General features: G+C 42.9%; 1 protein-coding gene across 2 annotated transcripts in view; it reads left to right on the forward strand.

Annotated features, from left to right (window-relative positions):
• Positions 1 to 26923, forward strand: part of man1a1 (mannosidase, alpha, class 1A, member 1) — a 164598-nt gene that overhangs the window by 22571 nt on the left and 115104 nt on the right. Inside the window, exons 1-2 of one of the 2 annotated variants that reach the window (XM_045720801.1) lie at positions 13314 to 13343; positions 15459 to 15555. In XM_045720801.1, coding sequence (XP_045576757.1) covers positions 13329 to 13343; positions 15459 to 15555 — 112 coding nt within the window. In that variant the 5' untranslated portion in view covers positions 13314 to 13328. Of the gene's footprint in view, positions 1 to 13313; positions 13344 to 15458; positions 15556 to 26923 lie in introns of those variants that run through there. The other variant, XM_014205126.2, reaches the window with a different exon arrangement.

A 26923-nucleotide genomic window follows, 5' to 3' on the forward strand; every position in this document is an offset into this window, starting at 1 on the left:
GAGGTTCCCTCCCTCCTCCTCACCACCTCACATCACAAATAATGATGCATTCTGATCAAGGAGCACCCTATGTACAACACTACAAATGAGAGACTTGTAGTACACGATTCTGTATGAACACAAATTAGATTCCAAATCTGTATTCTTCATGTTAATGCTCCGGGTTCTTGTGCGTTATTAGAATTCAAAGAAGCTGACCTTTGTCATTGAAGTGGTGCTCCTTTCTTGAACTGTCGTGTTTTTTAAGTCCCTTTTGTATTCCTGTGAGACCACTCCTTTCAGTTTGCTCATTCACACACGCTAAAAGGGAAGTGATAGCTGATACCGTTCTGTTGTTAGAGGGGTTTATTATCAGCATTTTGTTTGCCTGCTATTTTGGACTCATTTTGCAGTGCACTGTTAATCTAGCTAGGTAGGCTACAACTTGCATGCAAATTAACAGATGTTGCCTGTAATAGGAGAACAAAAGAGAAGTGCAGTCGCAGATGGTCAATAAAATATCGAACAGGTTTTATTACAAGTTGCAATAGGGAGACACCTCCAGCACAGAAGAAGAGAAAATGTCTAACTGGCTTTTTCTGAGAAGGCCCTGATATCTTAATCAGCAGACAACTGAACTCTGAACACCAGCCCAATAGGCTTATAGGAAGTCAAAACACAAGGCAGTGACTGTCAGCTTCTATAGAATTGCAGTGTTTCACAGAATACAATAATAGTGTGTCCTCTGTCCGTGCACCAATCACTATCAACAGATATGAGTTCAATGTAGAGCTGGGCGATTTGAACAAAAATCCATATCGTGATAAATTGCCTGAATTGATGCGATTAGCTTTAAAAAATAAATAAAAATAACTTTTATTTTTCTCTCCAATTTCGTGGTATTCAATTGGTAGTTACAGTCTTGTCTCGTCGCTGCAACTCCCGTACGGACTCAGGAGAGGCGAAGGTCGAGAGCCATGCGTCCTCCGAAACACAACCCAACCAAGCCGCACTGCTTCTTGACACAATGCACATCCAACCCGGAAGCCAGCCGCACCAATGTGTCGGAGGAAACACCGTTTCACCCGGTGACCGTGTCAGCGTGCTTTGCGCCCGGCCCGCCACAGGAGTCGCTAGTGTTCGATGGGACAAGGACATCCCTGCCAGCCAAACCCTCCCCTAACCCGGACGACGCTGGGCCAATTGTGCGCCACCCCATGGACCTCCCGGTCGCGGCCGGCTGCGACAGAGCCTGGACTCGAACCCAGAATCTCTAGTGGCACAGTTAGCACTGCGATGCAGTGTCTTAGACCACTGCGCCACTCGGGAGGCCGCGTGCACCACTGTTTTAAAAAATAAATAAATCCTTACTACTACTGCTACTTGTTTTTCATGATTGTTAATGGGACAATTGATGGATACAATCACCCATACTAACAAACCTATTATTTCAAATTTCTCCATAGGCTACTTATCGTAATGAACGATATCAGCAAAATGCTTGTGATATGTAGGTCCGTGTCGATTTAATGACTTGGTTTATTGGCCCAGCTCTAGTTTAATCCATAACATACATCAAGTCTAGTGATCATCAACTCTAGTACCACAAAAAGAACACTGGAAATCATGTGTATTACAGAAAATATATATATGCTAAACATTGTGTTAATCACTCTAAACTGTATATGAACTTTATTCATCTTAAATATTCCCATCGGGCTACATTGCCTAATTCTAATAATGATTTGCTTACGATGCAGTCAAATGTGACTGACCACCTTGATTCGGTCTTATGTAGCAAAATTAGATTTAAAAAAAAAAAATGTTTTTACATTGGATAAAAGCAGAGACACAGAGCTACAAACTGGTTGATAAAAGTTGATAAACTTGTAACCCCACTTTTGAGGAAATGGCCCTTGAATATTTTGGTACAGCTACTGGAGAACTCTTATTTTGTCTACACCCATTCAGCATTGTTCACTTCCTCTTAAGCCTTAGCCTCACCCATCTCTTTCAGGATTCACATGTGAGGTCATGTGCTGAACAGAGAGTAGTGTAGTAAAGATGAAGACTAAAAATTGTAAAAGTAGTAGCCTACAATAAGGAAAAATTCCAGGTAAACAGGAAGCGTCCAGATAATTTTAAAAATAAATATTAGATGACGCTTACCAGACACTTGTCTAAATTGATGGGTCATGTGAAAGAAATGCTGTGTGGATGGGTCTTGCTAAGTGGATGGGTCTCTGCAGAAGGTGTAAACGGTACAGCCAAATGGTTACTTGCATAGTAGCAATATCAAAAAGTGTCAATGCCAGTAGAGAAAGAACAAAATAATACACAATATGTACAAGAACAATATCAATAACAATATCCGGGATAGAGGAGGTAGTTATATGCATACATTCAGGGGTAAAGTAGCTGAGCAGCAGGATACAAAAAATAAATAGTGGCAGCAATGTAGGGTGTGTGTTAGGAGAGAGTCATGTGACTAGAGGCACTGCAGATAGTGCTGATGACTGGGAACTCGCCCCCAGTGATAAACTGGTCCGTTCGAACCACGCATGAACAAGGGAATCTATATTCGGAGAGCCTGTTTCTTTTCTGTCCTTGACTTTGGTGCAGGGCATGTGATGTCCATAGCCTCTTCGTCACAAAACTCCCTGATCTTCTCAAAAATATACGTTTGTCTGGCTGTGTTCAGTCCAGGTGGTGCTTGTACAGGCAGACCATCTATGGGAGGAAGGATGTCAGCGTTGCGCAGCAGCTGAAACCTGGTCCCGACGGAGTCTGAACGCTCCTTGGCGACAACAACACCAGGCTCCAGAGCATTGAAGCTGTAAAACAGGAAATAACAAAAAAATATAGAAGACATTACAACATCAATTCACCTCCCAAGTTTAGATAAGAAAAATAACCTCATGCAATGAAAATGATATTCCCCTTAAGTGCTGGTACTGCTTGATCTGTGGCAGCAGACTGAAGTACGGAGTCAGGTGTTGTTGCCAGCCATAGCTTTTCACCAGCACCGTACCATCCTCCAGTCCAACCAGCTGTGGGATGTTGACTCCTGTCAAAGTGCTGTCCTTCACAACACCAGCAATCTCAGACAAAGTGTTCACTCTGGTCTTTCTGAAGCGCTGCTTGATGAGGCCGAAGCACCAGTCGGGGGGGAAAACTTTTGCTTGTACAGCTTGCTTGGACCGTTGTCAAGTCTCTCTGGTTGAGAGCAGTAGCAACACATTTGCAGTTCTCCATGGCTAACGTTCTATATTTTGAAAAAACTCCAGTAGAAAGGATTATCTACACATAATGAGCAGCTCAATTTATAAACAGAAGATGCTACACGGCAGACCAATCCGAAACTCATCTCTTGGCATGTCCAAGCCGTTCATTATATCAGCCAATCATGGCTAGCGGGAAGGTTCCTGTCTTCTTCTGTGGCTAAACCAACTAGGCTTGTAATTTTAACAACTTTATTTGTATTTACATTTGGCATACAAGTTTGTTATTAAGGCATATGAATGTTCAAATGTTACAGAATGCATTTCTACCAAAAAACGCATGTTGATGAAAAAAGAAATAATAAATGTTCAAATGCCTCTTCTGTGAAGTTGTGACTTGCGACATACGCCTAGTTTCCTGAAACGAGTCACAGATGACGATTATCTAGTCAAATCTAGTTTACATGCAAGTCAACAGTCTGGCACACAATTGGCAGGCAATCGTCCCACAATTTTCTGTTGGGCTAAAACTTGAACGAGTTTGGGTACCTTTTAGGAGTGCTTTGTTGTCAGCACATCCCTATAGCATAACTTCATCACTGCAGGGCTGAGTCGTCTGTAGAGCATGATGGATGGTATGGATGGTACAGTATATTTTCCGAGCTGTGCTTTGCTTTCCCACCAACACTAGGCCTCTGTCTTATTTGCATGTAGATGCAGGTGCATAAGGGAGTCGCTGCCCAAACCAGTGTGACAGGCGCTGCATGAAGGATCACTGTAATATGTTGTGTACACTCCCTCAGCCTCTCTCTCTCTCTCGTTCGTTCGTCTCCAGTGGCCAGTGGGGAGAGTTTATGCTACTCTGCAGGGCAATAAGCGGGTGTGGGGCATATTTATGTGATGTGTATTTCTTGTTTCTGGTGTTCTACAATGGGCTTTGTTGTTATTTGACCTGTTTATTTCTTCAGAGCGGGCTGCTGTCTTGCTGTGGGTCAGTAGTGTTGGTGGGGCTTTAAAGAGATGGCAGAGAGATAATGGATGTAGAACAATTAGAGAACAGACACAGCCTGAAACAGGAATGCAATAAAGGGGAATGGCAGGTATAATTACATCATAAGGATACCTGGACCGTTCTGGCCCTCCGCTTTGGTGTGAATCCATCTCCATTGAGACACCGTGCTTCATTTAAGGGGCTCTCTGAGACTCTCCTGCAGTGCCTACTGGTCTCTCCTGGGAGTCTCAGACATTGCACACGGACACGCGCTTTCTATTCTGTTCTGTGTTTCATTCATTCTTCCACAATTACATTGTCCCCTTCAATTATCTCGCATCTGTTGTTTCTAAACAGCCTTGAATCAGTGTGTGCTTGAATGTGCGTCTTGGTGAAAGAATAGGGATAAACATGTTCGTGCAGGGGATAAATGTAGCACAGTCCACGCACAAAGAAACTAGTGAAAGTCCCTACTCTAAGGTAAACAGATCAAGTGGCTGGTCTCTGTGTGTGTGGAGCCAGGAGGGAAGCAGCAGAAGTAGTGCCGTGCTGGGAACAGCTTGGGCATGTTGAAGAATGCCATGAAGAGCTTACTGCCTTCCAGTCTGGTGAAGACTCTCTAGAAGGCTGTATACATGATAATCCTGACAAGAGGCTGCAGCCCTGTTTACTAGACCCCAGAGGGAAACAATGACACAGATGTTGTTTGTTGCTGAAGACTTGCGCTCCTTCGGACTGGCTTTAACTGCAGTGAAGAGCATAGCTGACGATGAGACCATGTTGCTTCTTGTGCTCACTCAGCAGCACAATGTTGCGGCCAAGATATCTGTCTTTGTGACTGCTATTCCTTCACTTAGTACTATTACGGATGATAAGGGCATTGTTGGAAATGTGTCATTTTCATTTTAAAGGTGTTTTATCTACCTGTGCAAGGTGTACAGACTAATGGATTTAATCAGGAGTAGGTTATGATGTTCTCTATGACGACACAATGCCCAGTAGCTCTTAACACAATAAACTCTGCAGTTGTGGGCCAGATACAGCATGACTCCTTTTGAAGTTGTCAGGAGATGGTGGGAATATTATGAATTAGTGATGCTGGGTGTACTACCTCCTATGAGGCTCCTTGTGGGAACGGGCAAACCGTGTCGGGCAGAGGCACTGAATGTGCATGCGACGCTAGAGAAGAGATTGTAGGGTATGCTCCAGATGTGCAGATCCATCATGAAACCAGGGCGAGACTTTCCTCGCTTTAAAGTGTCACTAGCCTGATCGTCCAGAGAAAATAGCCAGGCACATTCACAGAGTGCCAATGATTGATTTGATTAGATTTCTATGCTCGGCTGCATTTGCATAATGAATGGCGGTGATTTCATCAAATGCACTTATGATGAAAGGATACATGTCCAGTGCTCTAAAGCAAGTGTGCGGTTCATTGTGCCGTGCTCCCAGTAACTATATCGGCAGTCACCAGCACTCTCTGGAATATTGTATTCAAGTAGTCAAAGAATCAAACATCTGTATTTTGACGTTCAGAAAAAAGTATTGCTCTTGGTGTTAGTTTTCTCTGGCAATTTCTTCCCGTCCAAGGAGACAGAAGTCTGGAAGAATAATTTGCTGGCAGATTTGGGGATATGAGCGTCTTCAGCTCACCTGATTTTCATGAATGTTAACAAGGCCCTAAACTCCCTATTTGATTTGACTGGATGGGCCCACACATACACACCAAGACGTTCTGTACAACAGCTGACTTTATATGAGAGAGTTAGCTCAATCAAAAAGACAGTGCAAGTGATTGCTTAGGCCTAATACTTTGCCAGAGCGTAAATGTGTCCCGACACTGTCACCTTCAATAGCCGGGCGTTCAGATAAGCCTCAGCCAGCTAAGAGGATCTTCTCCAACTCCTCTCCTCCAGGGTTAAGGATGGGTATGTTTAGGTCTGTTGCAAGAAAGAGATGGAGGACGGTGAGAGGGCGAGAAAGAGAGGAGAGAACAACAGCAATAGTAGAGTGATGAAGGACAGAGGGGGAGAGCAGATGAGAGGAAAGACACTATGAGAAAGTGAGTGTAAAAAGCGGAGGCAGTTTGGATGACAGTAAACGGGAGTTGGCATGGACATTGTGTCTGTTGACATTGCCTGTAGTTGGGCTCTCTGTCCTGGACAGCTGCTTGTCCCTGGGTTCTGTGCCTGCTGCCGGCACTGTCTGTCTCTGTCTCCCAGTCTGGCTCTCCTCTCCTTCAGAAACCTCCATGGCACAGAGCTCCTCCAGATCCTAGTTCTGCCCTCCTTCACACACAGCTCAGAGTCATCAATGTGGGATGAGGGAGGGGGGAGGAGGAGGATGGACTGACAGCAGGGGATAAGGGAAATGGAAATTTGGCAAACAGATGATTCGTTCCCAGGTCCCCAAACTAGCTGAATTTCCTGGGCTGGTCAGCAAAGAGAAAAGAGGGAAAGATGAGCGCAACATGGAGGACAGGCTAGCAGGCTATCCGGGATGGAAACTGACATGGGGAGGGGAGGGAATAGTTTTTAATGATTAGGCCTTTTTATTCCTTTGCCTTTTGAATAGCCACTTATGACTCATGTGATTCACTGACTTTGGTTTTTCTCTTTCCCCCAAACCCTGTTTTGTCCTCACATGACTCCAACCAACCCACATGCTGTAGGCCTATAGAAAATAAATCACTCCCTTGGGGCTGGTTTATGAATTAATAGACATCTGTTCCTGATCTGATCTGCTCTGCCCCCGCCCTAACCTTTTTAAAGGCGTGCACACGTCGCACCGAATGGCAATCTAGCGTTTGTCTGTCGATCGTTCAGTGCCCTGTGTTTTAGGGACCGCCCCGCTGTAGACGTCTGATTCTTTTTTTCACCAGATTCTACATGTTAAATCAGTGCGCACTCGGTTCACAAATTTACGTTCAGCTGTACTGTCGGCCGACTGTCGGCCGTCTGAGCCCTTAGAAGAACAACACACTGAGGGAGGTTAATCCTCTTAACAGACTGCAGAGCCCACTATGGCATGATCCACCTTTAGGTCCTCTCTGACGGACTCTCCTGCCGAGGCCTAGCCTGGCTCAGCAGGTCGAAGAGGGTCTCTGCTCTGTCAGACCAAACACAGCCGTCCAAGAGCCCTATCTTTTGAGCATAGGTGTGTGTTACCTGACAACAATGGTACACCGCTCTGTATCCCAGGGCACCACATAAATGCCACATAGGAGAGCCTTAGTGAGATCCCAGCATGCTCTCTGCTCTGCTGCACTAAGAACTCAGTCTTGTTTGTTTCTCACGGCAGAAAGTAACATGTTCTCCCCCCCCGAGCACCCGCTGTCAACTCATTCCAGTGTTGCTGTGACGTCTTTGGACTACACAATGCTGTCGATTAAACAATGGGAGAGCTCCTGCTGCTGATCCTCCCGCCGACAGACCGCATGCAGAGAGTGAGAGAGCCACGAATGACGAGATTACATTTTTGACTCAAACGCTCACATTAAACCCTGACTGGAAAAGCAATTACTGCCTTGTAAATCAGGGAGGCTGGCGCTCCATCTAAGCAGGAGCAGGACTCGCTCTTGGCTGTGCCGGTCCTTGTGCCTCCATTAGGACCACACTGTGGGAAGACCAGGCTTTGTACCGAGGTGCAGAGGACTGAATATTGAGCCGTCTGGATGGAGACCGGTAACCTACAGTGAACAAAAGCGTTTCCCATCTGGGAATAGTCTGCCAGAACAGCCTGCTGTTTTTTTTTATTGCAAACAAAACCTAGCACTACTGAATGAGAATCAATATGGCCCGTGTTCAATGCCTCCCATCTCCCCACAACTTCTAATTCAGTTCTGGCAAATGGTTCTGGTTCCAAGTCTCCTAGTTACTAGCTAAACCAACCAACAGAACCACTGGCTTGTATTTGGCACCCTCTCAGCAGGATCAGGGTAAGGTGTGAGCTGTGAGCGCTGGGAGGCTGCGAGGGGGTGGGGCCCAGGGTTTTGGGGTAAATAACACCATAGACTCATTAACCCGAGATCTGTCTCTCTCCCGCTCACTGTGTGGGAGTTGATAAACTCATCTAATTTCTGGAGGAGAATGCTGGCTGGTATGGGGAGTCCACGCTGTGCTGCAAATGACTTCTCACCAGCATTCTCTACAGGGGGGCCCTCAGACAGAGAGACGAGGAGGGACTGTTTGTTTAGGCCTGGGACTGAGTGGAGCTGTATTCATTTCATTTCATTATCAGAGAAATCAGAGTGAGAGGTGCCTTTCATTAACACCATTATGAGCCCCTCTGGAAGTTTCTCCCACAATGTTAAAGGGGGAAATTTCACCCTGGGGGAATCTGGGCTTGTTTTCATCATGTCATTGCTAGGACAGTGAGATATGTTTCGCACATAATTGCCCAGGAGGAAGGCAGGTCAGGGCTTCGCGCGCTGAATGATACACCCTATGACGGCTTCTGGTGTATCGATTGGGGGGGCCAGATCTAAAAATGCATGTAAGGACTGCTTTGTGACATTTCACAAAGGCTCTGTTATAGTGATCGCACGATATGTTTTTTTGTGGGTGTAGATATGGTTGTCCTTGTTCGATAGAGCCGGCAGATTCATAAGTAAATATACAAGCAGACACATTTTTTCCAGTCTCTGAAATACTACAACTTGTGTTGGGGCAGTGCTTTGTGCTCTGGCCCCGCTCCCTCCCCTAAGGCTGGCTTTTAATTTGAAAGGAGGCGGACACTTAGAACAATCATTTGGTTAAAACTGAAAGAACTGACCAGATGCAATGGCTTCAAGTGATTCCTCTCATCAACATGAATTCGACGATGGAGCATCTATTAGCTACATGGTGAGATTCAACCATACATATTTCAACCGGCATATAGCGAAAAGGATTTGAAACAGAGTTGGATTTAGCTAAGGTTAGAAGCTCCGCTACAGCCGATGCCAGCACCAAGAGGGCAGATGACAAATACGGTGCCTAGCTAAGTAAGTTATTTGTCCTGCAAACCACTTAGCTAGCTAACTTTAGTTTATCTACAAAAACTCATTGTGTATTTGCTGGCTAACATACTACTGTGTTACAGTGGGGGGAAATCAAATTATTCTTCTGTTTGCTAACTTAGCTAGCTAAACATCTATCAGTAGCCATATCTATGACTAAAAACAGAAGAGGGTTTACAATCGGAGATCTTTTTTTTTCTTGGTTGTAAAACCTCTTCTCTTTTTAGTCATAGATATGGCTAGCTACTAAACAGCAAGCTGCAACATTATAACCAACCACCCAAAGCTAGGTTTACAAGCAAACGTTAGCACATGGCTGGAGTTGGCTAGCTAGTTAGCCTGGCTCCTGCTAACTTTATGTGCCTGCTAACGTGTAACATCAGCAACTGTAAATAATTTTACTAGCTATCTAGGTAACATAATTGATGAGGGTTGACCATTGGTTATGATTATGACCTTGGATGCATTTAAATCTCACAAAACAATAATACAATAATTTACTGTTATAAATCAAAAAAATTGAAGCTGGTTTTACTATAAAAAATATTTGCCTAAGCATGCCTGATATGCATGGCTCTAGGTAGATACTGTCTGCTTACCTGCCTAGGCTAATTTGTACTGTCTGGTCACTGTGCAAAGGTTGAGGGTTATGCCATATTTATTTCTATTAGGCTAGATATTGTTGTAAATGTAATCTCTGTGCCTGTGCACATGTACAGTTGAAGTCAGAAGTTTACATACACCTTAGCCATATACATTTTAAAATCAGTTTTTCACAATTCCTGACATTTAATCCTTGTAGAAATTCCCTGTCTTAGGTCAGTTAGGATCACCACTTTATTTTAAGAACGAAATGTCAGAATAATAGTTGACAGAATGATTTATTTCAGCTTTTATTAAAAGGCATTGCCTTTTAACTTGGGTCAAACATGTTGGGTAGCCTTCCACAAGCTTCCCACAATAAGTTTGGTGAATTTTGGCCCATTCCTCCTGACAGAGCTGGTGTAACTGAGTCAGGTTTGTAGGCCTCCTTGCTCGCACACGCTTTTTCAGTTCTGCCCACAAATGTTCTATAGGATTGAGGTCAGGACTTTGTGATGGCCACTCCAATACCTTGACTTTCTTGTCCTTAAGCCATTTTGCCACAACTTTGGAAGAATGCTTGGGGTCATTGTCCATTTGGAATACCCATTTGCGACCAAGCTTTAACTTCCTGACTGATGTTTTGAGATGTTGCTTCAATATATCCACATAATTTTCCTACCTCATGATGCCATCTATTTTGTGAAGTGCACCAGTCCCTCCTGCAGCAAAGCACCCCCACAATATGATGCTGCCACCCCCGTGCTTCACGGTTGGGATGGTGTTCTTCGGCTTGCAAGCCTCCCCCCTTTTCCTCCAAACATAACGATGGTCATTATGGCCAAACAGTTCTATTTTTGTTTCATCAGCCCAGAGGACATTTCTCCAAAAAGTACAATCTTCGTCCCCATGTGCAGTTGCAAACCGTAGTCTGGCATTTTTATGGTGGTTTTGGAGCAGTGGCTTCTTCCTTGCTGAGCTGCCTTTCAGGTTATGTCGATATAGGACTCGTTTTAGTGTGGATATGGATACTTTTGTACCTGTTTCCTCCAGCATCTTCACAAGGTCCTTTGCTGTTGTTCTGGGACTGATTTGCACTTTTCTTACCAAAGTACGTTCATCTCTAGGAGATAGAATGCGTCTCCTTCCTGAGAGGTATGACGTCTGCGTGGTCCCATGGTGTTTACACTTGTGTACTATTGTTTGTACAGATGAACGTGGTACCTTCAGACATTTGGAAATTGCTCCCAAGGATGAACCAGACTTGTGGAGGTCTACAAAAAAATTTTCTGAGGCCTTGGCTGATTTCTTTTGATTTTCCTATGATGTCAAGCAAAGAGGCACTGAGTTTGAAGGTAGGCCTTGAAATGCATCCACAGGTACACCTCCAATTGACTCAAATGATGTCAATTAGCCTATCAGAAGCTTCTAAAGCCATGACATAATTTTGTGGAATTTTCCAAGCTGCTTAAAGGCACAGTGTATGTAAACCTGTGACCCACTGGAATTGTGATACAGTGAATTATAAGTGAAATAATCTGTCTGTAAACAATTGTTGGAAAAATTACTTGTGTCATGCACAAAGTAGATGTCCTAACCGACTTGCCAAAACTGTAGTTTGTTAACAAGAAATTTGCGGAGTGGGTCAAATACGAGTTTTAATGACTCCAACCTAAGTGTATGTAAACTTCTGACTTCAACTGTATGCATGTTTAACTAGTCTACCCTAATGTTGATGTTATGCTGGCACGGGTCAGCTTTTGTTCAAACTGTACAATAGATTATCATTTTTTGTCTTACAGAGAATACGGTGTAGTGCCTGGGCTTCTTCCTGGACTGGATTCTAGATGCAGAAAAATAATTCCTTTGCCTGTGCGTGTCGTCGTAGCAGAACTGTATCCTATGAACTGTATCCCTCTCGAGGGATTAGATATTATGCTGGATTTCAAGCAGATGACTTATGAGGAGCTGAATGGCAGTTTGATCATGACAACACTCCTCCCACAGCTTTACAATTATTTACTGAACCTCTACGCTATGTTTCTTTGTAATGGCAATTTCATCTTGACCACCTCTCCCATCATCTGCTGATCACCAGTTCTTTAAACTACGGATTGTTACACCAGATAATGTGATTTAACCAAACGTTTTTGGTATCGTTTGCTAGGAGTTACAGGATAGACCTGTACTGTTTGGTGTAGCACAGAGAATTTTCGACCCACTTTAACGATGCCGTCTTCGTCCTCGATTTGGGATAAACAGGAGTCTCATAACATGTCCATGTCCAGTTGTAGGGGGTTTCTATTTAGAAAATAAGTACTTTTTTGCTTCATAAAGTAATCCAACAATATGTGCACAACCAATCGTGTTCATTTCAAGTCTTCTCACTCATTGATTGAGACGGGTCTCTGTCATCATGACATGGGGCACTTTGGGGTGGACACCCACCTGTCTACATGAATGAGATAAGACTTGAAGTAGACACGGTGTCGGCAGAAATTAACATTATCTGGTGTAAGAATCTGTAACTACAATTCTCTGCGCTTGTGTGTGTCTACACCTGAGAAACACTTGGACACGCTCAACTGTAATACACAGTTCATACCAAAAAATGACATGTTACTTTTACCATATAACATTGTTTTGAATACACAGTTCTCTTGAGTTAGCATTAAATAGTGTACACTCGCCTGTATTTTAGATTCGAAAACATTTTGATAAAACTAACATTCTTCGTATATCTGAATGTCTAGCATCTGTTTGATGATAAAGAGCCCTGTACAGCTTATATAAATATATTCTGTGAATCCGTAAGGGCAGACAAATTTAGAAGATTGATAGAAAAGATCCATATTTATTTTATGGTGGTTCTAGATCAGGGATTTCCAACCATGTTCCTGGAGAGCTACCATCCTGTAGGTTTTCATTCCGACCCTAATCTAGCACACCAGATTTCAAATTATTAACTGTGTTTACACAGGCAGGCCAATTCAGTTTTTTTTCTCCACTAATTAGTCTTCATCAGATCTTGTTCAGAACTGATCTGATTTGTCGAAAGACCAATTAGGTGGCTAAAGAAGGTGTGAAAAGTCTTAGGAAGGCAGTTCTTACACAGTTTGAATTGTTGTGTATGGGAGATTGAGGGGAATTGGCACATCAATCGCTCTCATACAATACATTTACCATCTAAGCACAACCCTGCACAACAAAAACCCCTTCCTCATCTCAAAGTACTGTCTGTAAACCTCCCCCAGCTCATTGACTTGGACAGATTTATTCTTGTCAATAGTAGCCTTTTGCAGGGGAATTTTGTATTGTGTTTTGAGAATCTGCAGAGAGAATAATGAGGTGCTTGTGTCATTATTGTTTTAGTCTTGCTTTTATACCTTTCAGTGTCCCTTGTTGTTCTCCATAACCGCAAGGTGTGCCCGCTCCCTCATGCCTGTGTATCCAAGATGCCCCTGCTTTGGGGTATTTTTCAGCAGGACACTGGAATGACTCCAGATAACCTGAGTTTTACTAAAAGAGAAAGGGGTAGACTAAATGGATTTTCTGAATGCCCATCCATGTGGTAAGTCTACCGTTTGTAAAACAGGCAGTTGCATTGGCTTTATTGGGCCCCATTCCTGTGACTAATCACTTTGGCTATTTAAGCTCTGAATATCAGCTACCTAACTTTACCAGGAGTTATCCTGAGCGTATTTGCAATGAGAATCGATGTGTTTACACAGCGGGAAATGCAGAAGTATAGAATTTATAGAATTTTTCACTATGATCATCTTTTCAAAAACGTACACATTCAAACTTGAAGCTACTGAGGTCAGGCTATTTGATCTGAGAAACGTGCATGATTTAAAAAGTGTATTTTCATGACTTTGTCATAAATGTGATCTCTACTCCAGCCTGTAGGCTACAGAAATGGCCATATACTCTTTCTACACCTTGGTGAGGGGCACTCGGCATGCACAAGCAAAATATTTTGCACCCTTGCTTTTGAAAAACTGGGCACTGCTTATCAAGGTGCGGCATCAGCACTCCACTGGGTGAGAGACATTGTCATTCTTTTTGGGCAGAATGTTGTGAAGTTTTATATGTTGGAGGTGCGTCTAGGTCAGTTTACCTCGGAAAATGCCACCCCCCCCATTCTGTCGCTGTAGGCGGACCGCCTAATCCTTCTAATCCATCTCTGCTCTCTGTCACAGGCAGCAGACTTTTTAACACTCAATTTAATTCCAATCTTTCCACATTTGTGCTCCAATCATTTGTGCATTAGCAACATAATCTCATCATTTGAAATGGTGGAGGTAACCAAGAGAACACAGCGGTTGCTCTGGTTTTCACATTGCAGGAAGGGCACACATCATTAATAAACACCTTGGCGTTGTGTTTTTCTCCGCTTGATTAAGTATCAGAGAAAGACGTGTCGATCTCAGAAAACGCTCCAGAAAATACTGATCTGCAAACAAATGAGTAGGCCTAATCTCTCTGCTTAAGAGGGACCAGTATTGTTTCTGTCCATTGACTACCCTCATCCACTTAGATTGTTTTGCAAGTGATTTTCAATAGCCAGCATTGCATTGTGGACCCCATTTCCCTATGTGGATCTGACAAGCTGAGAGTCTTGGGGAAAACATTATTTTAATCTCTGTCTGGTCTTCTCATCTTTTGCTCGATGGGGATTTCAGCTTCAATCTGCCTCTGTATCAACTTTAGAGAATGGCAGCATATTTCCCTCTTTTCTCCTTTACAGCCTAATCCTCCCAACAACAAACACACAGACACTGGAGGACACACTGGTAATCGCTACCCTGTAGAAGAGAACTGAGATGTGATGGTGCAGAGAGAGAATTCGACACTAGCACTGTGTTGGGCTGCATTGTTAGTGCAGCCAGACAACCCATTACCTTCCAATTTATCATTTATGGCCCGTTATTTTCCCATATGTAAACTTAGTTGGACTGTATTATAGCCGAAAGCAGTGGTGTTGCAATATTAAATGGGTAATATAATCTCACTGGCACTCAACAAAGTAAACTTTATAGATTGCAGTTTTAAGTGAGTAATATACCTTTTCATTAAAATGTGTAAACTTTGAAAAGCTGTCCTCGTTTTAAACAGTTTTTATCTGCCACCATCTGGATCGCTTCACCAGGGAGAGGGAACAAACGGCTTTATCCTGTAATCGCCATGTCGGCTGTTTTCTTTTAGCTACGATTCCATAGATTTTTAAGGAGGATTAGGTGTAAATAATAGTCTTTGGGACCAAAAATAGATACTGTCAGAAGACACTGATTGAAGAACAACCTTGTGACGCATGTATCTTAGAAATTCAGCATGTAATGTAGAGTATGGATGTCTCTGTGGTTAAGTATCACAAACCAGGGTCACTGAATACGTCAAACTGAGACTTTTTCTTGTGTAATGTCAAGGTCTATTAAATGATTGACAGACTTCCCTGCACAGTTAATATCTGAGGTGACAACAACATGTTGTCCAACATAAAATAGCCTGAAGTCTGCTCCATGTCACAAATACACCCTTATTTAACAAAACAAATACTTTACTGGAAACCTGCCCATAATGACCAAAACACCCAAAGGAAGTGAATCACCCTTCATAGATCTGCTAAGACTAAACCTATTTTCCCCCCTTGTCCCCCCTCCCCTTCCTCTCCCTTTGCCCACAGATGATGAAGTTTGCCTGGGACAGTTACAAGCGATACGCCTGGGGATCCAATGAGCTGAGGCCTGTCTCCATGCAAGGCCACTCCAGCAATCTGTTTGGTGAGTATCGGTCCCCATTCTCGTTCAGTCCCGCAGACAGCTGATTCATGCCCGCCCCCCGCTGCCATCAGTCTTGCCCCACAGATTAGGACCAAATTGGCAATCAGTCAAAGCTATATTGACCAAAAATATAAACGCAACATGCAACAATTTCAAAGATTTTACTGAATTACAGTTCATATAAGGAAATCAGTCAATTGAAATAAATCAATTAGGCCCTAATCTATGGATTTCACATGACTGGGAGTAAAGATATGCATATGTTGGTCACCAAAAAAGTGTAATAAAAATAAAGTAAGGGCGAAAATCAGAAAACCAGTCAGTATCTGGTTTGACCACCATTTGCCTCACGTTGCGTGACACATAGAGTTGATCAGGCTGTTGATTGTGGCCTGTGGAATATTGTCCCACTCCTCTTCAATGGCTGTGTGATGTTGCTGGATATTGGCAGGAACTGGAACACACATGTCGATCCAGAGCATCCCAAACATGCTCAATGGGTGACATGTCTGGTGAGTATACAGGCCATGGATGAACTGGGACATTTTCAGTTTCCAATAATTGTGTACAGATCCCTGCAACATGGGGCCGTGTATTATCATGCTGAAACATTAGGTGATGCGGCAGATGAATGGCACGACAATGGGCTTCTGGATCCCGTCATGGTTTCTCTGTGCATTCAAATTGCCATCAATAAAATGCAATTGTGTTTGTTGTCTTTATCTTATGCTAGGCCATAGCGTAATCCCACCACCACCATGGGGCACTCTGTTCACAACGTTGATATCAGCAAACTGCTTGCCCACACGACGCCATACATGTGGTCTGTGGTTGTTAGGCCAGTTGGACGTACTGCCAAATTCTCTAAAACGACATTGGAGGTGATTTATGGTAGAGAAGTTAACGTGGAGGCGAAAGAAACGCACACCTGTTTCGGTGAGGCGCTGGCTAGCGGAGTAGAACACTTGAAAAATTAAAGGAGAGCTGCACACTCTAGGAGCTCAGATGCAATAATTTAATAACCAACGTTTCGACAGACAAGCTGTCTTTATCCGGGTATAATAACAAATTAACATTAAATTATCTGGCAACAGCTCTGGTGGACATTCCTGCAGTCATCATGCCAGTTGCGTGCTCCCTCAAACTTGACATCTGTGACATTGTGTGTGTGTGACAAAATTTCACATTTTAGAGTGGCCTTTTTATTGTTCCCAGCACAAGGTGCACCTGTGTAACAATCATGCTGTTCAATCTGCTTCTGGATATGCCACACCTGTCAGGTGGATGGATTATCTTGGCAAAGGAGAAATGCTAACTAACTAATTTGTGTACAAAATTTGGAAATAAATAAGCTTTTTGTTGGGACCAACACTTTGCGTTTATATTTTTGTTCAGTGTATTAGTCAATAATCCTGTGGTGCCGGGCCAGGCCGGGGAGAGGAGAGGGTACCTGGAGCTCCACCGAGTCTGTTTGGAGTCTGTTCCACCACAGTCGGGCTGGGAGGCTCAGACAAAAGGTGCATTGTATCGTCTACTCAAATTGTAATCTTGTTTTGCGAGTGGACGGTATCGCTGCTGCTGTAGACGTCTATTGAAGATGTATCGTTGATGGAACTTTTTCTGTCTGGCACAGAGGATTTCATAAAATATATTTGAGTAATAAACCCTTTGTTTACACACGCAGCTTTTTAAGAAACTCTTTTAGTAAACTCTCCCCTCTGTAGTAACTGGAGGAAGCTCTTTAATAGTTGGTGTAGGCTTTGATACGCTTTGATGGAAGCATCTCTTGACTGATAGATCCAGATAGACGCACATTGTTCTGTCGTCTCTGAGATTTAGTGCACAGAAGACTGCAATAAGCTATAGATGTTTGGGCCCCCTATGTCTGTGAATTCTATGGCTGCTGGGTATTCGCTGGACATTGAGAGCGGTTCATTAAGGTGTGTGTGTGTGTGTGTGTGTTAAAGGGAGGTAATTGAGTTAAAGGCAGTGAGGTAGTGTGTTTCTCAAAGTGTTGCTGCTTCCTTTCTCTCTTTCCCATGTGAGACATACTAGAGAATACTTTATGCTGCTGCATGACTCCTGGGAGGACGGAACGATTGCAGTTCTCTTGTTTCACACACACACACACACACACACACACACACTAAACAATCCCCTCCTGTGTGGTTGGTATTACACTGCATGTCTTGTACCACAGAATGCCCCAATATTTGTTTTATTAAGATGCAGTACTTGCCAAATGGAAGTGAACAATGACATGTATTTTTTTCCCACCTCTCTCCTCCTCCTCCAGCAAACCACTCAGCACAGCTAGTTCCTCTTACAAAGTATTACACGCCATTTGTTATAGCCATTACTATCATTCAGTTTCCTTTTGTGGAGTTAAATTAATACTCCCATGTTCGAAGGACCTCACTTCCATTTGCAGATGAAAGACGAGTAATGCTTTGGTTCACCCTCCCTGGTCTGTACGCAGTGGGTTGAGGTGGCTTATTCTGGGTGCTATTTAACTAAACTCCTGTTTAATTCACAAAGCTTGAACATTGTTCAATTATTTGGGAAAATAATTGAACATTGGCTTTAATATTTGTCTTCCGATCCATAACTAGTGTGTACATTAAGACGTTGTAACGGTTGTCCAAAGGAGTAGACCAAGGTGCAGCGTGGTATGTGTTCATCTTGATATTTATTTTAACTCTGAACACTTACACAAAATAATAAACAATGGAAAACGACCGTCACATCTTGCAGGCTTTACAAAGCAGTACAAAAATAAGATCCCACAACTCAAGGAGGGGGAAAAAAGGGCTGCATAAGTATGGTTCCCAATCAGAGACAACGATAGGCAGCTGCCTCTGATTGGAAACCATACCTGGCCAAAACATAGAAACATAAACCATAGAATGCCCACCCCACACCCTGACCTAACAAAATAGAGAAATAAACCGTCTCTCTCAGGTCAGGGCGTGACAGACGTTTTCTGTTGGACATAAAACACTGTAAAAACACCAGGAAATCAGGTCCAAGTGACTTTAATTTTGGAAAGCTGTTCCCAAGTATTCCCATAATAGAGAGACACGTGATTGTATACAAATGTAAGCAGGGTTTGAAATGGTTATATTTTAGTCAAATCTTATATCTGTTTGGGATTATTGTGGTCAAATTGCAGTCTACAAATGATTTGTAATTTTTTTCCGGCCTCCAGACCATCCAAAATTCGGCCCGCGGCTGAATCTAATTGATGATCCCTGCATTACAATGTAATCCATTTGATAAACTTTATTTGTAGATTTCATTAGTAATAGAGTTCTAGTAATACAGTCCAGTTACAGCTTCTCTTGACAAAGTAGCAAGTAAATAAAATAATAACAATAATATAACCAATCAGACGGGTGCACAGGTGAAATGATTTGCCGTATATCTAAACAAAAGCACCAGTACATGAACAATTGTAAAGGGTCAATTGCATAAAAAAATATTAATAAAACAAAATCCATGACAAGATATAAAAATATTCATTTGGTTTGGCTTGCCATTAACTACACAAGTTGTATGTTGTCCTCAGTGTCTGATTACATGCCATTTCCAGCCTTTCGTAATAAAATAATTGTTTTAAATTCAGTCTTTTCACCCTCATCATTCAGATAATTCAGTGTTTCCCCTAGGATTTTTTTCAGCAGCAGTGACTGTTGGCCTATGGCGGTTCTAGCGTTAAGACTTCCTCTATCTTAACACTTCCTCTCCCCTCCCTCTCTTTATGTGGCCTAATTAAATTTAAACAATGAGGATATTTGTTTGGCTCTAATAAGATGTCTGCTCAGCTGGAAGTGAGCTCTGGTGTGTGATTGGCTGTATGTGGGTGTGCTGTGCTGGATGGCCTGTGACAGTTGGGAGTGGTGTGTTGACAGGCTTGCAGATGGGCCTGATACCCAGGCTGTCTGGGGCTGTCTTACAGAGGTGCTAAATGAGGTGTGGAGGAGAGCGCTCTCTCCCCCCCCTCTCGGTCTGTCTCTTTCTATCCTCTCCTCTCCCCCTCTCTCTCTCTCTCTCTCTCTCTCTCTCTCTCTCTCTCTCTCTCTCGTTCTATCCCCTCCCCTCTCTCTCTCTGTGATGAACAGCTCTCCTTCAGACATAGGCAATATTCCCACACGGAGCTCCCATTCTAATTAAAACATCTCTCTAATATCCCATGAATGTTCTCCAGCCTCACTCATAACTTTCCATTAGGGACACGAGTTGCATTTAACTTTTTGCCAGCGCTCACCTCGTGAAGTATGGCACCTCATTTAAAGGCCTTATACAGATTCTTCCTACTTAATCCTTTACTCTCTTGAAATAGTTTCTAACAATTTTGGTGATTAGACTTTCATATTTAACTGAGAATTTCAATCACCCTTGTGTAAATTCTATTTCATTATCAGGGATTTAAGATATGCAAATGCCTGTCTGAGAGAAAGTCTTCTGAATCTGTAATGGCAGATTACTTTGTCTCGGTTTTGGCGCATTTATCAGTCCTTGCCCTTTCCGTATTCCATTTTCTGAGAAATACATTTATTTGCAAGATTTCAGCTGAGATTCTACTTTGTTTAGAAGGAAGCCTCATGAACTTGCTTCCATAACACTGGAACAGACAAAGGCAATTATGTTGTCTTCAACGGCGCTTGCCAAGCCTATTTTTATTTTTCTTGGATATGCTGTAAAGGACAAGGTTATAACTCCTTTTATGTGTCATTGATTGCAGCACAAGAGCCCCAAAGCTTGACAAAAGTACTTTTCTTCAACCTGTTTTCATCACAAGGAAGAAAAAAGGCTGTCAACCATGGTCAAAGGTGGCCGGAGAACAAGTTTCTTATGAAACATTCATGGCTTTGCGGCAGCCTCTTTTAATACAAGTTACAGCTTTCCCGCTTCTCTCCTGCCTGCCGTCACTACAAGGCTTCAGGACAGGCATGGGATTTATCTGCCAAAATTTGATGAACGCCCTTAATTTAGCCAGGTAAGCTGGAAACAATATATACTGTCACTGGCATTTATTCCTGTCACCCATTCCTGTCACCCACTCTCATAACGGCACACAGTGACGAGCGAAGGGGCGTCCACTAGTTTTCAGCTCCACACAGCCCAGCCGGTGCTCCTTCTCTCCACTGTCTGCTGTCTGAGAGGTGTCTCACACACACACACACACACACACACACACACACACACACACACGTCAATCATCACCCGAGGGCCCTGACAACCACCCCACGCCAAGACTCTTATATCCAGGGGCCGCGGTGAGAGAGAGAGCCATTTACTAAAACAGGAATGTGGAGCCGGGGGTGCCTTGAGGGGGGGGTACTGGTTGAACACACACACACACAGATGCTACCTACGCCACTCCCAAGCCAAGGATAAACTCAGTCGGTCTCCTATTAATTAAGAAATGGCGGAGCTTTGCATTATTAATCTATGTTAGTGCTTGGTTAATGGCACCTGAGGTATACATAATACATGGCCTGACATCTGCTCTGCGACGCGCTGTTTACCTGGGAAGACGAGGCCGAGGCATTGATGACAGTGCGCTGTTTTTACTCTCTATTGGGTTACGGCTGCTCCTCCAGCTGCAGATGCATGCAGGAGCCAGATGGGCCAGACGCATACGCCCTGCTCTGCCTTGCAGGAAGTCGGCCTGGAAGCCAACAACGCTCTAGTTCAGAAAGTAGGCCTAGACTCTGGGCTGTGGGATGCCACTTGTTCAAACGTCTATTGAAGAATCTTTTCATATGAGACACTGCTGGGAAAGCAACACTTTTTAGAGACCCTTCCTTGCAATTAGATTTAGAATGTCCCAGAGATTTGACACACTTGCCTGCCGTATTGTACCTTATTATTTCTTCAGTATTGTCCTTTTCAGTCCAACCTCATGGTGCATCCGGGATTGTAATCGTACTTGCTACCTGAGTTGATGTGTTATGACACGTTTCTTTTGTTTAGACTAGGTCTCCTGTCTCCAGGGTTGGGAAATGAATACCAGAGCCTGGGAATGTTGTCCTAATATAATTGTTGTTATTCGGTCTGATCAATGAAGTCAGTCAAGTCCTGCTGATGTCTCCGTTCCCTCATGGCTTGACTAATTAATACCTACCCTTCGCATGTCTCTTTTGTTAATGAGGAAAGTAAATCAAATGGGTTATTTATATTGTGGAGAGAATAAAGGGAATGCATGCAGCTTTTTTTTCTAATTGATTTCGTAAGTGATTTCTCACTCGCGACATGAGCATCAAGCCTCTATCAAGTTGCATCTAATTAAACCTAGAATTGACAGAGATAAGAGAATGGTTTTGTGCCAAAGTGTTGTTTGGAAATAAGTCTCCTGTAACTGTTCTACTTCCATTGTAGCCATTTTAGGCAAAACCTGAGGACTGTGCTCTCCAGAATATGAAATGAAGAATTTTGGCATACAAAGTGTCTGAGTACACTTTGTTTTTTTTTATGCACGTCTATAAAGTAGTTCAGTTATACATGTCAGAGTGTTTTTTTTATTAGTTGTTAGCTAAATTGTGATCCATAATATTGAGTAATTTGAGTTGTCTGGGGGTTGTTCCAGTACCCGTGTAGTTGGGCTGGAAATCAAAGATTGTTTATGACTAGCTAGAGGAGATGTCGCTATTTTCTGAAGTCCCTCTTCTACTACCCCTTCTATCTGAATTGCTAGATGTATCGAGGCATTTTCCTGTGTTTTTTTGTTGTTGTTGTCATCACACCACTCCCCCTACAGGGGTAGGTAGGCCAGTCGGTAGGAGTGATGGGAAGTTCGGCTCTTTTTACTGTCTCTGATCTTTTCAACTGGTTCAGTAAAAAGAATGAATCTTTTGACTTATTTTGCTCATTTGATCCAGTAATGCCCAGAGCATGCAGGACCCAAACGATGAAATACAAAGCTTCTCGTTCATCATAGGGGGCTTATTGGAGCTGTCATTTGTGACTGAGACTTGTACGTTGTTTGAAGCACTTTTTTAATTTTTTATATTTGTGATTGCTCGGCATCAAGTATGTGCATCTTTCCCTTTCAAGAGGGTTCGATATATACAGGCTACGATACGATACAGGAATGATAGGTTTTAGTTTTAAATGATTTGGTGCGATTCGGTTTCTTTAGAGAACGAATCGATGTGATTTGGTTCGATACGATACTGTTTGATGTACTCAAATTTGTTGCATAAATACATTCATTTTCCGTTCTAAATTAAAATCTGCTGCTGCTGATGGAGCCTCTGTGAACTGAGTCTGTTTTGAGCCGAGCCTCTGTGAACTGAGTCTGTTTTGAGCCGGGCCTCTGTGAACTGAGTCTGTTTTGAGCCGGGCCTCTGTGAACTGAGTCTGTTTTGAGCCGGGCCTCTGTGAACTGAGTCTGTTTTGAGCCGGGCCTCTGAACTGAATTTGTTTGAGCTGGGGTTGTCTGTCTGTCTCACCATCACCCACTAATTAACTTGTAATTTTTGCAGATTAAGTGTTTGAGCTAGTTATTTATCCTTTACAAATTAGCTATAACATTAGCCAATGAATATATATACTAGTCTAAAGAAGGCCAGTATGATTGCTACTTTAATCAGGAAACAGTTTTCAGCTGTGCTAACATAATTGCAAAAGGGTTTTCTAATGATCAATTAGCCTTTTAAAATTATAAACTTGGATTAGCTAACACAACGTGCCATTGGAACACAGGAGTGATGGTTGCTGATAATGGGCCTCTGTAGATATTCCATAAAAAATCAGCCATTTCCAGCTGCAGTAGTCATTTACAACATTAACAATGTCTACACTGTATTTCTGATCAATTTTATGTTATTTTAATGGACAACATTTTTTGCTTTTCTTTCAAAAACAAGGACTTTTGAACGGTTGTGTGTGTGTGTATACATACATACATACGCTACCGTTCAAGTGTGTGTGTATATATATATATATATATATATATATATATATATATATATATATATATATCTGTGAAAGCAAAAAATGTTGTCCATTAAAATAACATAAAATTGATCAGAAATACAGTGTAGACATTGTTAATGTTGTAAATGACTACTGTAGCTGGAAATGGCTGATTTTTAATGGAATATCTACAGAGGCCCATTATCAGCAACCATCACTCCTGTGTTCCAACGTTGTGTTAGCTAATCCAAGTTTATAATTTTAAAAGGCTAATTGATCATTAGAAAACCCTTTTGCAATTATGTTAGCACAGCTGAAAAATGTTTCCTGATTAAAGAAGCAATCATACTGGCCTTCTTTAGACTAGTTGATTATCTGGAGCATCAGCATTTGTGGTTTCGATTACAGGCTCAAAATGGCCAGAAACAAAGACCTTTCTTCTGAAACTCGTTAGTCTATTCTTGTTCTGAGAAATTAAGGCTATTCCATGCGAGAAATTGCCAAGAAACTGAAGATCTCGTACAACGCTGTGTACTACTCTCTTCACAGAACAGCGCAAACTGGCTCTAACCAGAATAGAAAGAGGAGTGGGAGGCCCCGGTGCACAACTGAGCAAGAGGACAAGTGCATTAGAGTGTCTAGTTTGAGAAACAGACACCTCACAAGTCCTCAACTGGCAGCTTTATTAAATAGTATCCGCAAAACACCAGTCTCAACGTCAACAGTGAAGAGGCGACTTCGGGATGCTGGCCTTCTAGGCAGAGTTGCAAAGAAAAAGCCATATCTCAGACTGGCCAATAAAAAGAAAAGATTAAGATGGGCAAAAGAACACAGGCACTGGACAGAGGAACTCTGCCTAGAAGGCCAGCATCCTGGAGTCATCTCTCTACTCTTGACGTTGAGACTGGTGTTTTGCGGACTATTTAATGAAGCAGCCAGTTGAGGACTTGTGAGGCGTCTGTTTCTCAAACATTGTGATATATATAGATATATAACATTGAATTTCATCCCCATCTCAAAACCGAACGGTTTTGATCATTTTGGAAGTCTTTATTTTAATTTTAGTAAAAAATGTTGTACCTCTTTTTCTCCCCAATTGGTAGTTAGTCTCGTACTGACTCGGGAGAGGCAAAGGTCGATAGCCGGGCGTCCTCCAAAACACAGCCCAGCCCTTCTTGACACACTGTGTCAGCGTGCATTGCGCCTGGCCCACCATAGGAGTCGCTAGTGCGCGATGCCAGCCAAACCCTCCCCTAACACGGACGACGCTGGGCCAATTGTGCGCCGCCCCATGGGTCTCCCGGTCGCGGCCGGCTGCGACAGAGCCTGGGTTCGAACCCGGAATCTCTAGTGGCACAGTGATGCAGTGACTTAGACCACTGCACCACTCGGGAGGCCCCTGTTTTTACAGAGTGATCTACTCTTGTGCGCCTCGCAAAAAGTGATTGGTCTCCTCGTTATACAGGGTAAAGTTGATAATTTAATCATATCTAAAAATGACCATATTCACAGATTTTTGTTTAAAGCAAAACTACCAAAAGTATTGCTGATGGTGAACCTGAACAATCCAAATAACATCTATTGTAAGCCCTGTTCAGCAGGTATAGCCAGATGAGTTATCTCCGCTAGCTTACTTTTCTTCTGGTAAAACACCATTTTCAATGGCGCATAGATAACAAACTAACAAATGACTTAGGTTGTCACTCTACTAATAAAGCCTAATGTCACACAAACCATTTTAGAAGGTGCTGCACAAATGTGCAAGATCAGGAACAGGCCGCCCACCTCGCATTGGTCAGCGCACAGTGCGTAGTTTGACTAGGCTACTAATATTGACGAGTTGTTTGGCATGCAAAATGACTTGTAGATCAATGAATGTCATCACAGTTACATGCAGTTCAACACTGAAAGAGAGGAAGCATCTTCGGAACAGAATGTAATATGAACAACATTTTTGTCAACTGGTGGGTCGTAACATCTGAATCGATTTTCTGCCAGATGCATGCTACATTTGGATCGGTTTCAGGTCTGTGGACCGATGCACTTGTATCGTAAACATTTGAATCGGGACTGAAGCGTATCAGTGAATCGTTGCATCCCTACTAAGTGTACAAATACGAATATTTATTGATGGCTCTGAATGAGGTCTAGTTGCAGCCACAGATGGACTAGATTGTGAACGGTTCTTGGCGGAATGCAATTGCTTGAATGCCTCGTGGGAGATTAGCACAATATCCTTCAAACTCCAGCAATCCCCCCCCCCAAACGATTCATTGTCGAGTTTGAGTGTTGAGCAGAGGCAGGCTGTGTATGTTTTGATTCTACATAGCTGTGTCAATCGATTACATTCAATAATCAATGAATTGCATTCATTCTTGCACCATGATCAATTATCAGTTCTAAACACGTCTTTTTCTTCTTTATATGCTGCCTGCAGCCTGATCTATTTGTCTGCGCGCAGAAGACGGACAGTTGGTGGTCGGAGCGAGCCGGAGGAGAGCGTATTAATCCTGCTGTAGAATTAATTGTGGCCAGCCGGTCAAATGACTATAAGGAACTATTCACTTGGGAAAACAAATCATTACTCACGAGACAGTAAAAAAAGTGGTTCAAAAAGAACGAATCGGTCGCGACATGCATATCACTAGTCAGTAGGCAAGTCAGTGTGCTGCTGGCTCTCATAGTGTGTATCAAAGCTGTCGTGTCACAATGCAAATAAAATCCCAGTCATGCAGATACGTCCAGGGGTTCAGCAGTGACCGACACTGTTTTTAGGATTAAGAGGTCTCATTCCCCTGAACCAGAGACCAGACGCAATACACTAGCAGTCATGGGGCCAAAAGCATCGATACCTCAGTGGTTTGATCAACACTATAAGACTCCTGACATACTCATTATTTTCTATGTCTGAGTCTTGTTTTAAAGCACAGTAGTAGCAATCCCTGGTGTGAGCAGTGACGCCTCTGCCACAGCAGTGCCATGGCTAATTAACCCACAGAGATACAGTATGTATGGACAATCCTCCATCAATTAACATCAATTGCAATAGAAATACCATTGGGGAGAAGAAAAATATTCTCTTGTCTATTTTTATTCTGCCGGGTTTGATGGGGGAGTTCAAAGAAGTCAACCCCCCTAGCGGATTATGATGTTACGCTGTCGTCCAGGTTCTGAGTTGCTGAAAGTAAAACATTCATCAGGCCTCTGAAAAGAGAAGAATAGTGGAGCCAGGCGAGCCTTAGGAGAGTGCACTTCAGCTCTGTACCCCTGTGAGCTAATTTACCACTACGGCTACCGAACCGTGACACACCGTCCAGATCTGAGGCTGTGCTCGCATTAATTACCCAACAGAATCAAGTGGAGCGCCGTGCCGTGAGTGTGTGAGCGTTATCATTTCGGCAGGGACTCCCGTGTGTGGCTTGGTGGTGATTAAGTGTCTGCTCCC

Source organism: Salmo salar, chromosome ssa06 (assembly GCF_905237065.1).
Source record: "Salmo salar chromosome ssa06, Ssal_v3.1, whole genome shotgun sequence".
Taxonomy (NCBI): Eukaryota; Metazoa; Chordata; class Actinopteri; order Salmoniformes; family Salmonidae; genus Salmo; species Salmo salar.